Source organism: Pristiophorus japonicus, chromosome 13, assembly GCF_044704955.1.
Source record: "Pristiophorus japonicus isolate sPriJap1 chromosome 13, sPriJap1.hap1, whole genome shotgun sequence".
NCBI classification, from domain to species: domain Eukaryota; kingdom Metazoa; phylum Chordata; class Chondrichthyes; family Pristiophoridae; genus Pristiophorus; species Pristiophorus japonicus.
Window position 1 is genome coordinate 54,828,524 of NC_091989.1, and position 15,637 is coordinate 54,844,160.

The 15,637-nt window shown below is 43.4% G+C and overlaps 1 protein-coding gene across 5 annotated transcripts in view; it reads right to left on the minus strand.

Annotated features, from left to right (window-relative positions):
• The window catches only part of lrrk2 (leucine-rich repeat kinase 2), a 234,783-nt gene that overhangs the window by 201,037 nt on the left and 18,109 nt on the right, over nucleotides 1–15,637 (minus strand). For 4 of the 5 annotated variants that reach the window (XM_070897488.1, XM_070897489.1, XM_070897487.1 and 1 more), the window contains exons 6-9: nucleotides 10,620–10,754; nucleotides 9,423–9,554; nucleotides 9,180–9,299; nucleotides 8,214–8,323 (exon numbers count right to left, since the gene is read on the minus strand). In XM_070897488.1, the coding sequence (XP_070753589.1) occupies nucleotides 8,214–8,323; nucleotides 9,180–9,299; nucleotides 9,423–9,554; nucleotides 10,620–10,754 (497 nt within the window). Of the gene's footprint in view, nucleotides 1–7,977; nucleotides 8,177–8,213; nucleotides 8,324–9,179; nucleotides 9,300–9,422; nucleotides 9,555–10,619; nucleotides 10,755–15,637 lie in introns of those variants that run through there. The other variant, XM_070897491.1, reaches the window with a different exon arrangement.

A 15,637-nucleotide genomic window follows, 5' to 3' on the forward strand; every position in this document is an offset into this window, starting at 1 on the left:
CAAATCCATGCTGACTTGGACCTATCATGTCACCATTTTCCAAATGCGCTGCTATGACATCCTTAATAATTGATTCCATCATTTTACCCACTACTGAGGTCAGGCTGACCGGTCTATAATTCCCTGCTTTCTCTCTCCCTCCTTTTTTAAAAAGTGGGGTTACATTGGCTACCCTCCACTCGATAGGAACTGATCCAGATTCAATGGAATGTTGGAAAATGACTGTCAATGCATCCACTATTTCCAAGGCCACCTCCTTAAGTACTCTGGGATGCAGTCCATCAGGCCCTGGGGATTTATCGGCCTTCAATCCCATCAATTTCCCCAACACAATTTCCCGACTAATAAAGATTTCCCTCAGTTCCTCCTCCTTAATAGACCCTCTGACCACTTTTATATCCGGAAGGTTGTTTGTGTCCTCCTTAGTGAATACTGAACCAAAGTACTTGTTCAATTGGTCTGCCATTTCTTTGTTCCCCGTTATGATTTCCCCTGATTCTGACTGCAGGGGACCTACATTTGTCTTTACTAACCTTTTTCTCTTTACATACCTATAGAAACTTTTGCAATCGCCTTAATGTTCCCTGCAAGCTTCTTCTCGTACTCCATTTTCCCTGCCCTAATCAAACCCTTTTGTCCTCCTCTGCTGAGTTCTAAATTTCTCCCAGTCCCCAGGTTCGCTGCTATTTCTGGCCAATTTGTATGCCATTTCCTTGGCTTTAATACTATCCCTGATTTCCCTAGATAGCCACGGTTGAGCCACCTTCCCTTTTTTATTTTTACGCCAGACAGGAATGTACAATTGTTGTAATTTATCCATGCGGTCTCTAAATGTCTGCCATTGCCCATCCACAGTCAACCCCTTAAGTATCATTAGCCAATCTATCTTAGCCAATTCATGCCTCATACCTTCAAAGTTACCCTTCTTTAAGTTCTGGACCATGGTCTCTGAATTAACTGTTTCATTCTCCATCCTAATGCAGAATTCCACCATATTATGGTCACTCTTCCCCAAGGGGCCTCGCACAATGAGATTGCTAATTAATCCTCTCTCATTACACAACACCCAGTCTAAGATGGCCTCCCCCCTAGTTGGTTCCTCGACATATTGGTCTAGAAAACCATCCCTTACGCTCTCGTTCATGCAGGATGGGGGAGGAAGATATAGTCCCTTTAACAAGAGCCATCACACACTCCTATATTTAATAGCCTTCGAGGGACGAAGAAATGTTTGTTTTAACTATAAATAAATAACAAAATACACACTTGAAGAACCTTGAAATTCAAGAATGAATGAGATTTCCTTCATCAAATAACCCCCTTTATTCCATAATCATAAAAGACAAATAGCTAAAAGAATATATCCTGTCATAGTATAATGGGCCGACATGTCAAAACATCAAACCAATGAAACTATTCCTTCATGCGCTTTTTTATATTCTAGAAAGCAATTTGAGCGAACTAAAACCAGCAAGAAGTTAAATTGAAATTAACTTTTTCGTTGGTTCAAGTGCCACAGGCAATATCTAGGGCCATACAGGATGTTAATCTAGTCTCAGATTAATGACAATCAGCCAAAGACTGATTTGATGGATCAGTGGACAGGAAACAATAACACAGCAGAACTCGAACGGGTTTATTTTATACTTGCAAAATGGACATTATCTCCCCTTAGGCAATTCACATTTCTGAGTGGGATACATCAGACTGAAAGAATGCCACCACTTCGACTTGTTCCACTGTTGTTTCACGCTCTTACTTTTTTCCTCCCCTCCTCACCTCAATGGGGTTCAGTTCCACTGCCATCAACAACTCTCTACTGTCTAAGTAGCTATTTATCAGTGAGCCTAAACAATTAATATTTGACTGCAAGAGGCATCACAATCAGGCCCAATCATTTCCTCACCCAATGTCCAGCAGGAATCACTGGACAGTAATCAGAAATGAGAACTCTGGAAGCTTATTCCCCCTCCCTTGGGTAAAGATGCTGAGGCAGAGAAAATCAGCAAATACAGTGAAGGCCAGGAATCAAATCTGGATGCAGCCTAGTCTATCTGGTTTAATACCACACTGTACAGTGCACACACCGGTTGAGCTACTCAAAGCTTTTTTTGTTGTTTTCCTTAACAATAACATGGTATTCTCTGCTTTACAGAAGACTTTTCAAAACAAAATAAACCTAACTCTACTGGAGGGATGGGTTGGGGTGGCGGGGGGGGGCGGTGGGAGGGGGTTATTCAGTAGGTTTTCAGTGTTTCAACTGAACTTAAACCTTTTAGAAAATTTCAGTATTACTTGATACATCAATTTCAGCAAAGCAAAACAATGATACTGGTGTACTTTAAAAGTTTTAAATAACTGTATATTTTAAAAATATGAAAATCAAACATTTCAAGTGAGAACACGAGAAAATATTAGGAGCAGGATTAGGCCATTCAGCCCCACGACCCTGCTCTGCCATTCAATAAGATCATGGCTGATCTTTGACCTCAACGCCACTTTCCTGCCCTATCCCCATATCCCTGGATTCCTCTGTAGTCCAAAAATGTATCTATCTCAGCCTTGAATATACTCAACGACTGAGCATCCACAGCATTTTTGGGGCAGGGAATTCTAAAGATTCACAACCATCTGAGTGAAGACATTCCTTCTCACCTCATTCTTAAATGGCCAGCCCTTGTCCTGAGACTATGCCCCCTAGTTCTAGACACTGCAGCCAGGAAAAACAATCTCTCAGCATTTATCCTGTCGATCCCAATCAGAATCTTCTCATTCTTCTAAACTGTAGGCCCAATCTCTCCTCATAAGACAGCCCTCTCATCCCAGGAATCAATCTAATGAACCTTCATTGCAACGCCTCCAAGGTAAGTATATCCTTCCTTAAATAAGGAAACCAAAACTGTATTCCAGGTGTAGTCTCACCAGAGCCCTGTACAATTGTAGCAAGGCTTCCTTACTCATGTACATAAGAACATAAGAATTAGGAACAGGAGTAGACCATCTAGCTCCTCGAGCCTGCTCCGCCATTCAACAAGATCATGGCTGATCTGGCCGTGGACTCAGCTCCACTTACCCGCCCACTCCCCATAACCCTTAATTCCCTTATTGGTTAAAAATCTATCTATCTGTGACTTGAATACATTCAATGAGCTAGCCTCAACTGCTTCCTTGGGCAGAGAATTCCACAGATTCACAACCCTCTGGGAGAAGAAATTCCTTCTCAACTCGGTTTTAAATTGGCTCCCCCGTATTTTGAGGCTTTGCCCCCTAGTTCTAGTCTCCCCGACCAGTGGAAACAACCTCTCTGCCTCTATCTTGTCTATCCCTTTCATTATTTTAAATGTTTCTATAAGATCACCCCTCATCCTTCTGAACTCCAATGAGTAAAGACTCAGTCTACTCAATCTATCATCATAAGGTAACCCCCTCATCTCCGGAATCAGCCTCGTGAATCGTCTCTGTACCCCCTCCAAAGCCAGTATATCCTTCCTTAAGTAAGGTGACCAAAACTGCACGCAGTACTCCAGGTGCGGCCTCACCAATACCCTGTACAGTTGCAGCAGGACCTCCCTGCTTTTGTACTCCATCCCTCTCGCAATGAAGGCCAACATTCCATTCACCTTCCTGATTACCTGCTGCACCTGCAAACTAACTTTTTGGGATTGGTAAAGTGGTGAACAGAGCTGTCTTTCAAACACCTGCCGCTGGTTCGATACCTGTCCATTGAAAGCAGGCTGGTTTTAATATAATGGTCATACGTTTTAAAGTTTAATTTGTTTTAATTGCCGGTGTTTTTAGTGTCCCCTTCCCTTTTATAGGGGGCACTGGGGAAAAATTGTGATTTTAGTGCCCAAAAAAAAAAAAAAGAAAACAAAAAAAAACAAAAAAAAACAGGAAAAAAGGGCCTTGTAAATGTCTGGTGTGTCACCCAGGTCGGGTGGCACGGTTTAATGTGTTTTGTTTTGCAGATAAACTCCAAAAAGAGTTTCATGCACAAGGACCCCCAGGTCCCTTTGCACAGCAGCATGTTGTAATTTCTCCCCATTCAAATAATATTCCCTTTTACTGGTTTCCCCCCCCCCCCCCCCCCCCAAGGTGGATGACCTCACATTTTCCGACATTGTATTCCATCTGCCAAACCTTAGCCCATTCGCGTAACCTATCTAAATCTCTTTGCAGCCTCTCTGTGTCCTCTACACAACCCGCTTTCCCACTAATCTTTGTGTCATCTGCAAATTTTGTTACAATACACTCTGTCCCTTCTTCCAGGTCATCTATGTATATTGTAAACAGTTATGGTCCCAGCACCGATCCCTGTGGCACACCACTAACCACCAACCCTCGAGCAATAAAGGCCAACATGCCATTTGCCTTCCTAATTGCTTGCTGTACCTGCATACTAACTCGGTGTTTCTTGTACGAGGACACCAAAATCCCTCTGAATACCCAACATTTTATAGCTTATCATTTAAAAAATATTGTTTTTCTATTCTTCCTACCAAAGTAAGTAACCTCACAATTCCCCACATTATACTCCATCCTCACATCTTATTTTTCCACCTAGCTTTGTATTGTCAGCAAATGTGGATACAAAGCACTCCATCCCTTCATCTAAGTCATTAATACAAATTGTAAATAGCTGAGGCCCAAGCACTGATCCTTGCGGTACCACACAAGTTACAGCCTCCCCATCTGAAAGTGACCCTTTTATCCCTACTCTCTGTTTTCTGTCTGTGAACCGATCCTTTATCTAATATATTACCCCACCCCCATGTTCCTTTATCTTGCTCAACAACCTTTTATGTGCCACCTTTTTTTTGAACTCGTTCCGGGAGTGGGTGTCGCTGGCAAGGCTAGCATTTATTGCCCCTCCCTAATTGCCCTCTTGAAGGTGGTCGTGAGCTGCCTTCTTGAACCGCTGCAGTCCTTGTGGTGAAGGTACTCCCACAGTGCTGTTAGGAAGGGAGTTATAGGATTTTGATTCGACGATGAAGGAACGGCAATATATTTCCAAGTCAGCATGATGTGTAACTTGGAGGGGTACGAGCAAATGATGGTGCTCCCATGCGCCTGCTGCCATTATCCTTCTAGGTGATAGAGGTTGCGGGTTTGAGAGGTGCTGCCGAGAAAGCCGTGGCTAGTTGCTGCAGTGCATCTTATAGGTGGTACACATTGCAGCCACAGTACATCGGTGGTGGAGGGAGGGAGTGAATGTGGTGGATGGGGTGCCAATCAAGCGGGTTGCTTTGATCTGGATGCTGCTGAGCTTCTTGCGTGATGTTGGAGCTGCACTCATCCAGGCAATTGAAGACTATTCCATCATACTCCTGACTTATTCCTTATAGATGGTGGAAAGCCTTTGGGGATTCAAGAGGCGAGACACTCGCTGCAGAATATCCAGCCTCTGACCTGCTGATCCAATTAAGTTTCTGGTCAATGGTGACCCCTAGGATGTTGATGTGGGGGATTCGGCGATGGTAATGCTGTTGAATATCAAGGGGAGGTGATTAGACTCTCGCTTGTTGGAGATGGTCATTGCCTGGCACTTGAGATGTGAATGTTACTTGCTACTTATCAGGCCATGCCTGAACGTCATCCAGGTCTTGCTGCATGTGGGCATGGACTGCTTCATTATCTGAGGAGTTGCGAATGGAACTAAACACTGTGCAATCATCAGCAAACATCTCCACTTCTGATCTTTTGATGGAGGGAAGGTCCACACTTCTGACCTTATGAAGCAGCTGAAGATGATTGGGCCTCGGACACTGCCCTGAGGAACTCCTGCAGCGATATCTTGGGGCTGGAATGATTGACCTCCAACAACCACAACCATCTTCCTTTGTGCTAGGTCTGACTACAGCCAGTGGAGAGTTTTCCTCCGGATTCCAATTGACTTTAATATTACTAGAGTTTCTTGATGCCACACTTGGTCAAATGCTGCCTTGATGTGAAGGGCAGTCACTCTTGCCCAACCTCTGGTATTCAGCTCTTTTGTCCATGTTTGGATCTCGGCTGTAATGAGGTTTGCAGCCGAGTGGTCTTGGCGTAAACCAAATTGAGCATCGGTGAGCAGGTTATTGGTGAGTAAGTGCCACTTGATAACACAGTCAACGACTCCTTCCATCACTTTACTGATCATTGAGAATCGACTGATGGGGTGGTAATTGGCCAGATTGGATTTGTTTTGCTTTTTGTAGACAGGGCAGTCCTCAGCAATTTTCCATTGTCAGGTAGATGCCAGTGTTGCAGCTGGAGTGGCTGGAGCACAAGTCTTCAGCACAACAGCTGAGATGTTGTCGGGGCTGATCGCACTGGATACAGCAAAGGCTCTCAACTGTTTCTTGATATCACTTGGAGTGAATTAAATTGGCTGAAGACTGGCTTCTGTGATGGTGGGGACCTCAGGTGGGGGAGGGGGGGGGCTGATATGGATCATTCACTCAGCACTTCTGGCTGAAAATGGTTGCAAACGCTTCAGCCTTGTCTTTTGCACGTGCGTGCTGGGCTCCGCCATCATTGAGGATGAGGATATACATGGAGCCTCCTCCTCCCATTAGTTGCTGAATTGTCCACCACCATTCACGACTGGATGTGGCAGGACTGCAGAGCTTTGATCTGATCCATTGATTGTGGGATCGCTTAGTTCTGTTTATAGCATGTGCCTTCCACTGCTTATCATGCATGTAGTCCTGTGTTGAAACTTCCCCAGGTTGATACATTTTTAGGTATGCTTGGTGCTGCTCCTGGCATGCTCTTCTGTATGCCTCATTGAAGCAGGGTTCATCCCTTGGCTTGATGGTAATGGTAGAGTGAGGGATAAGCTGTGCCATGAGGTTACAGATTGTGGTGGAGTACAATTCTGCTGCTGCTGATGGTCCACAGCATGGATGCCCAGTTTTGAGCTGCTGAATCTATCCCATTTAGCACGGTGGAAGTGCCACACAACACAATGGAGGGTGTCTTCAGTGTGAAGATGGGACTTCATCTCCACAATGACTATGCGGTGATCACTGCTACCAATGCTGTCATTGGCAGATGCATGGGGAGGACGAGGTCAAGTAGGTTTTTCCCTCGCGTTGGTTCTCTCACCACCTGATGCAGGCCAAGTCTGGCAGCTATGTCCTTCAGGACTTAGCCAGCTCGGTCAGTTGTGGTGCTACCGAGCCACACCCAGAGTACATTCTGTGCCCTTGCTATCCTCAGTGCTTCTTCTAAATGGTGTTCAACTACACTCGCCTCAGAGAGAAGGTTGTGGGTTTAAGTCCCACACCAGAGACTCGAGCACAAAATCCAGGCTGACAATCCAGTGCAGTACTACAGAAGTGCTGCACTGTCAGAGGTGCCATCTTTCGGACGATATGCTAAACTGAGGTCCCGTCAGCCTGCTCAGGTGGACCTAAAAAATTCCATGGCACTATTTCAAAGAAGAGCAGGGGAGCTATCCCCAGTGTCCTGGCCAATATTTATCCCTCAAATGAAACAAAAACAGATTATCTGGTCATCATCACATTGCTGTTTGTGGGAGTTTGCTGAGCGCAAGTTGGCTGCCGCATTTTCTACATTAAAAGAGTGACTACATTTCAAAAGTACTTCATTGGCTGTAAAGCGCTTTGAGCCATCCAGTTGTCGTGAAAGGCACTATATGAATGCAAGTCTTTCTTTTTCTTTTCAACATGGAGGGTACTGATTCATCAGCTGAGGGAGTGCGATAGGTGGTAATCAGCAGGAGGTTTCCTTACCCATACTTGACCTGAAGCCATCAGAGTTCATGATGTCCACAGTCAATGCTGAAGATTCCCAGGGCCACTCCTTCCTGACTGTGCCGCCACCTCGAGTCCAGTGGGACAGGACATACCCAGGGATGGTGATGGAATACCTTTTGGAAATCCAAATATGCTACATCCACTGGTTCCCCTTTATCTACCCTGCTAGTAACATCCTCAAAGAATTCTAATAAATTTGTCAAACACGAGTTACCTTTCATAAAACCATGTCGACTCTGCCTAATCATATGATGATTTATGTGCTCTGTTTCCACTTCCTTAAAGGATTCCATCATTTTCCCAACGACTGATGTCAGGCTAACTGGCCTGTAGTTCCCGATATTTTCTCTCTCTCTCGCGCTCTCCTTTCTTGAATAGCGGGGTTGCATTTGTTACCTTCCAATCCACTGGGATCATTCATGAATCTAAGAAAACAGTAATATCCCTTACCTGGACCTTTGTGTTCTCCTTGTACAATTCCAAAGCTTTACAGCAAGCCTCCATCCAGCAGAGATCATCTTTTCTTTCATCAAGATTCTTGTTCACAAATATTGTTTCAGCTTCGTAAAGAGACATTAAAGACATTAGAACTTTATTTGATGTAAAGTGATTTGAATCAAGTGATTCGTCACTCCGATCTAATCAGAAACTGGGATGTATTGTATAAATTGTGATACTCACACAGCAAATGACACTGCACATAGGAAAAGGAAGAAATTGTTGTGATTAATCTGATGAGGTCAGACTGTGCCAAATCATTAGCTTTGAGCAGCAATTTGACAGGAACAGACTTGATGGTTCGTGTTAAATAGAAATACAAACAGGACAATCAGAATTTGAAAAGACAAAAAGGTATTTGATGTTTTTGGGATAGACCCTTAAATATTAACCTTCGCTTTTTCTTTACAGATGCTGAAAACTTGCTATGCATTTCCAGCATTTTATTTTGGTACAGCTTGCCAATTCAATTTTTGAGTATTTAATTTGGATTTAACCCAAAATTCAGTCGTTTCACATCATTTTATTTTGGAAAAAAAGCTTTAATTCATCCCTGTAAATTAGATTACATGGTATTACATTAGAGCTTCAAGGTAAGGCGCCATGGAGACCTAGGACAGCAGATGAATTACCCTTTCACCTCTCTGCTGAGTTCTCAATTGCAGCCATTCGACTTAGGGAAAGTGCCAAGTGAAGGCCTGGTGTCTCCAAATGGGCAATGGGAGAGAGAAATGGGAAATGAGAAAGCACACCCCTCTCATGATTTCTAAAGGCTCTCCAAAATCAACATTAGTATTTTGGTGAGATGATTTTCAAAAGGATGATGAAGAGCATTTAGAAAGCAGGAAGTTGTGCTCCACATCTTTGAACAAAGTTTCAACTTAATTCTTATACACATATTTTTGGAATGTTGCTTACTTAAAAGAGCCAAACTGCTCAGAGCTGCAGCCTGCAATGGACCATTCTCTGGATATTTCAGAACTGCTTTAATGACAACCTCATGTACTCCATTCAGTACCAAAATATTGTAAAAATTATCTGGAAAACAAAAATTAAGTTCAGTTTATTAATTTTTTCAACTTCTCTTCAATAAAGTACTTTCCAACATGGATAGGGTTTACTAAAACTGTAATATAATGTTAATAAATAAATTAAACTTACCAAGTGTAAACCTCTGAAATAAACAGCAACCAATTTCATGAATTGCCTCACTGTCAGGAAATCTCTTCATTATATCAGTTACCAGACTGTAACATTTTTCATTTCCAGACATCAGAATTTCTACATTATTTTCTAAAAATAAAAATGCACTGTCAATTTTGCATATAGGAAAACTAATTCTCAACTCCCTTGTGCTTATTGTTTGAGCATCTATCTTGAAGTAACTGGTCAAAGATTTGTCACATGGTCTCCATTGTCACACCTCAAAGCTAATGACAGACATAATTCAAGAACACTAACCCCATTTTCTCTCCCTTTGCAACTGTTAGAAATCAGTTGTGGACTGTCACTCTCTGGATAGGCTCAAATTAGCAACTATAGTTAGCAAAATATAAAGTAGGAAGAACATAAGAACATAAGAAATAGGAACAGGAGTAGGCTATACGGCCCCTCGAGCCTGCTCTGCCATTCAATAAGATCACGGCTGATCTGATCATGGTCTCGGTTCCACTTTCCTGCCTGCTCTCCATAACCCCTTATCCCCTTATTGTTTAAGAAACTGTCTATTTCTGCCTTAAATTTATTTAATGTCCCAGCCTCCACAGCTCTTTGAGGCAGCAAATTCCGCAGATTCACAACCCTCAGAAGAAATTTCTCCTCATCCCAGTTCTAAATGGGCAGCCCCTTATCCTAAGATCATGCCCTCTAGTTCTAGTCTCCCCCCACCAGTGGAAACATCCTCTCGCATCCTCCTTGACCAGCCCTCTCATAATCTTATACGTTTCGATAAGATCAGCTCTCATTCTTCTGAATTCCAATGAGTAGAGGCCCAACCTACTCAACCTTTCCTCATAAGTCAACCCCCTCATCCCCGGAATCAACCTAGTGAACTTTCTCTGAACTGCCTCCACAGCAAGTATATCCTTTCGTAAATATGGAAACCAAAACTGCACACAGTATTCCAGGTGTGGCCCCACCAAAACCCTGTATAGCTGTAGCAAGACTTCCCTGCTTTTATACTCCATCCCCTTTGCAATAAAGGCCAAGATACCATTGGCCTTCCTGGTCACTTGCTGTACCTGCATACTATCCTTTTGTTATTTGTTCATCCATCCCATCAATTACAACTTAAATGATCATTTTTTGAACAATTTGATAAACAGTCCTGAAAAGAGTTTATTAAGCAAATCGACTTACGTGGACCAGCCAAAGGAAGCAGAGCCCTCAGGGCATGCAGTACCATCTCTTCATGTTCACTAAAGTTTTTTATGGCTTCCAAAATGACACAGTGATCTTTCTCTTCCACAAATTCAATCACTTGCTCATCTGGAACTTAAATCAAAACCAAACATTATATAAAGCAGGCATCAAAAATAAATGGAGAACAAAAGCCCAGGGACCTGTACAAGATGAACGGGTTGCACCTTAACAGGGCTGGGACATAGAAGCATAGAAACATAGAAAATAGGTGCAGGAGTAGGCCATTCGGCCCTTCGAGCCTGCACCGCCATTCCATGAGTTCATGGCTGAACATGCAACTTCAGGACCCCATTCCTGCTTTCTCGCCATACCACTTGATCCCCCTAGTAGCAAGGACTACATCTAACTCTTTTTGAATATATTTAGTGAATTGGCCTCAACAACTTTCTGTGGTAGAGAATTCCACAGGTTCACTACTCTCTGGGTGAAGAAGTTTCTCCTCATCTCGGTCCTAAATGGCTTACCACTTATCCTTAGATTGTGCCCCCTGGTTCTGAATTTCCCCAACATTGGGAACATTCTTCCTGCATCTAACCTGTCTAAACCCGTCAGAATTTTAAACGTTTCTATGAGGTCCCCTCTTATTCTTCTGAACTCCAGTGAATACAAGCCCAGTTGATCCAGTCTTTCTTGATAGGTCAGTCCCGCCATCCCGGGAATCAGTCTAGTGAACCTTCGCTGCACTCCCTCAATAGCAAGAATGTCCTTCCTCAAGTTAGGAGACCAAAACTGTACACAATACTCCAGGTGTGGCCTCACCAAGGCCCTATACAACTGTAGTAACACCTTCCTGCTCCTGTACTCAAATCCACTCGCTATGAAGGCCAACATACCATTTGCTTTCTTAACCGCCTGCTGTACCTGCATGCCAACCTTCAATGACTGATGTATCATGACACCCAGGTCTCGTTGCACCTCCCCTTTTCCTAATCTGTCACCATTCAGATAATAGTCTGCCTCTCTGTTTTTACCACCAAAGAAGATAACCTCACATTTATCCACATTATACTTCATCTGCCATGCATTTGCCCACTCACCTAACCTATCCAAGCCACTCTGCAGCCTCATAGCATCTTCCTCGCAGCTCACACTGCCACCCAACTTAGTGTCATCCGCAAATTTGGAGATACTACATTTAATCCCCTCGTCCAAATCATTAATGTACAATGTAAACAGCTGGGGCCCCAGCAAAGAACCTTGTGGTACCTCACTAGTCACTGCCTGCCATTCTGAAAAGTACCCATTTACTCCTACTCTTTGCTTCCTGTCTGACAACCAGTTCTCAATCCACGTCAGCACACTACCCCCAATCCCATGTGCTTTAACTTTGCACATTAATCTCTTGTGTGGGACCTTGTCGAAAGCCTTCTGAAAGTCCAAATACACCACATCAACTGGTTCTCCCTTGTCCACTCTACTGGAAACATCCTCAAAAAATTCCAGAAGATTTGTCAAGCATGATTTCCCTTTCACAAATCCATGCTGACTTGGACCTATCATGTCACCTCTTTCCAAATGCGTTGCTATGACATCCTTAATAATTGATTCCATCATTTTACCCACTACCGATGTCAAACTGACCGGTCTATAATTCCCTGTTTTCTCTCTCCCTCTTTTTTTAAGAAGTGGGGTTACATTGGCTACCCTCCACTCCATAGGAACTGATCCAGAGTCTATAGAATGTTGGAAAATGACTGTCAATGCATCTGCTATTTCCAAGGCCACCTCCTTAAGTATTCTGGGATGTAGTCCATCAGGCCCTGGGGATTTATCGACCTTCAATCCCATCAATTTCCCCAACACAATTTCCTGACTAATAAGGATTTCCCTCAGTTCCTCCTTCTTACGAGATCCTCTGACCCCTTTTAAATCCGGAAGGTTATTTGTGTCCTCCTTAGTGAATACCGAACCAAAGTACTTGTTCAATTGGTCTGCCATTTTTTTGTTCCCCAGTTATGACTTCCCCTGATTCTGACTGCAGGGGACCTATGTTTGTCTTTACTAACCTTTTTCTCTTTACATATCTATAGAAGCTTTTACAGTCCATCTTAATGTTCCCTGCAAGCTTCCTCTCGTACTCTATTTTCCCTGCCCTAATCAAACCCTTTGTCCTCCTCTGCTGAGTTCTAAATTTCTCCCAGTCCCCAGGTTCGCTGCTATTTCTGGCCAATTTGTATGCCACTTCCTTGGCTATAATACTATCCCTGATTTCCCTTGATAGCCACGGTTGAGCCACCTTCCCTTTTTTATTTTTACGCCAGACAGGGATGTACAATTGTTGTAGTTCATCCATGCGGTCTCTAAATGTCTGCCATTGCCCATCCACTGTCAACCCCTTAAGTATCATTCACCAATCTATCCTAGCCAATTCACGCCTCATACCTTCAAAGTTACCCTTCTTTAAGTTCTGACCATGGTCTCTGAATTAACTGTTTCCTTCTCCATCCTAATGTAGAATTCCACCATATTATAGTCACTCTTCCCCAAGGGGCCTCGCACGAGATTGCTAATTAATCCTCTCTCATTACACAACACCCAGTCTAAGATGGCCTCCCCTCTAGTTGGTTCCTCGACATATTGGTCTAGAAAACCATCCCTTATTCACTCCAGGAAATCCTCCTCCACCGTATTGTTTCCAGTTTGGTTAGCCCAATCTATATGCATATTAAAGTCACCCATGATAAATGGCGCACCTTTATTGTATGCACCCCTAATTTCCTGTTTGATGCCCTCCCCAACATCACTACTACTGTTTGGAGGTCTGTACACAACTCCCACTAGCGTTTTCTGCCCCTTGGTATTCCGTAGCTCCACCCATACCGATTCCACATCATCCAAGCTAATGTCTTTCCTCACAATTGCATTAACTTCCTCTTTAACCAGCAACGCCACCCCGCCTCCTTTTCCTTTCTGTGTATCCTTCCTAAATGTTGAATACCCTTGGATGTTGCGTTCCCAGCCTTGGTCACCCTGGAGCCATGTCCCCGTGATACCAACCACATCGTATCCGTTAACTGCTATCTGCACAGTTATTTCGTCCACCTTATTCCGAATATTCCTCGCATTGAGGCACAGAGCCTTAAGGCTTGCCTTTTTAACGCACGTAGACCCTTTAGAATTTTGCTGCAAAGTGGTCCTTTTTGTTTTTTGCCTTGGGTTTCTCTGCCCTCCACTTTTACTCATCTCCTTTCTGTCTTTTCCTTCTGTCTCAATTTTGTTTCCCTCTGTCTCCCTGCATTGGTTCCCATCCCCCTGCCATATTAGTTTAACTCCTCCCCAACAGCACTAGCAAACACTGCTCCTCGGACATTGGTTCCGGTCCTGCCTAGGTGAAGACCGTCCGGTTTGTACTGGTCCCACCTCCCCCAGAACTGGTTCCAATGCCCCAGGAATTTGAATCCCTCCCTGCTGCACCACTGCTCAAGCCGTGTATTCATCTGAGCCATCCTGCGATTCCTACTCTGACTAGCACATGGCACTGGTAGCAAACCCGAGATTACTACTTTTGAGGCCCTACTTTTTAAATTTAGCTCCTAGCTCCTTAAATTCGTCTCGTAGGACCTCATTCCATTTTTTACCTATATCGTTGGTACCAATGTGCACCACAACAACTGGCTGTTCACCCTCCCTTTTCAGAATGTTCTGCACCCGCTCCGAGACATCCTTGACCCTTGCACCAGGGGTCCAATGTCCTCGCAGGGAGGTTAACTAGTACTGTGTGGGAGGGTTTAAACTAATTTGGCAGGGGTAGGGGCACCAGATGAAGCATTGGAGAGGAGAAACAATATCTCTCCCAGTCCTCTGTGCACAAACAGCATTAGAATAAGTAGTTCAGAAATAGGAGGGATCAGACAGGAGGCAAATGCTAAGTAGACTAAAATGGGTTTAGGGTGCATATGCGTAAATGCCCGGAGCATGGTAAATAAGTTTGGTGAACTGCACGCATAAGTCTCCACTTGGCATCATGATATAGTGGCTCAAACAAGGGGAGAAATGTGCACGTTATATCCCTAGCTATAAAAGGTATTCAAAAAAGATAGGAAAGGGACAAAAAGGGGGGGCGGGGGGAGTAGTATTGATCAAAGATACTGTTAGAGCGGTAGAACAGAATGATGCACTTGAGGGTCCAAAGACAGATGATGAGAATTAAGGAACAATGGAGGTGCTATTAATGCCGCTGGGTATAGTTATAGGCCACCAAAAAGATGGGAAGGAGATAGAGGAGCAAATTTGTAGACAAATTGCAGAAAGATACAATAATTATAGAGTAGCAATAATAGTGGGCTTCAATTATCCTAATGCAGACTGGAAAAATAACAGTGTAAATGGCAAAGTGGGGGAGGAATTCTTTAAATGCATACAAGAGAACTTTCTTGATCAGCATCTTTACAGCCCAACAAAGAAGGAAGCCATACTGGATCTAGTTCTGGAACATTAAGTAGGGCAAGTTTCAGAGGGAGAGCAATTGGGAAACAGTGATCACAATATTATGTTTAGAGTAGTTATAGAAAAAGACAAGGAAAAATCTATTGTGAAAATATTCAACTGGAGGGGAGCTAATTTTCGTGAGTTGAAAAGGGATCTGGCTCAGGTGGACTGAAATCAAAGATTGGCAGGTAAAACAGTAAATGAGCAATGGAGGCCTTCAAAGAGGAAATAGTTTGGGTACAGACTAAACACATTCACAGGAGGGGAAAAGAATGGGCATCCAAAGCTAGAGCTCCTTGAATGACTAAAGATAGAGAGGTTAAAATGAAACAGAAAAAGACTTTTGATAAGTGTCGGGTTCATAATTCAGTAGATAACCAAGCAGAATGCAAAAGGTACAGTGGAGAACTGAAAAAGGAAATAAGAAAGGCAAAGAGACTGTATGAGAATAGATTAGCAGGCAATTTAAAAAACTTTTGGGTTCCCTTTTTCTAAGTATGTAAATAGTAAAAGGGTCATCAAAAGGA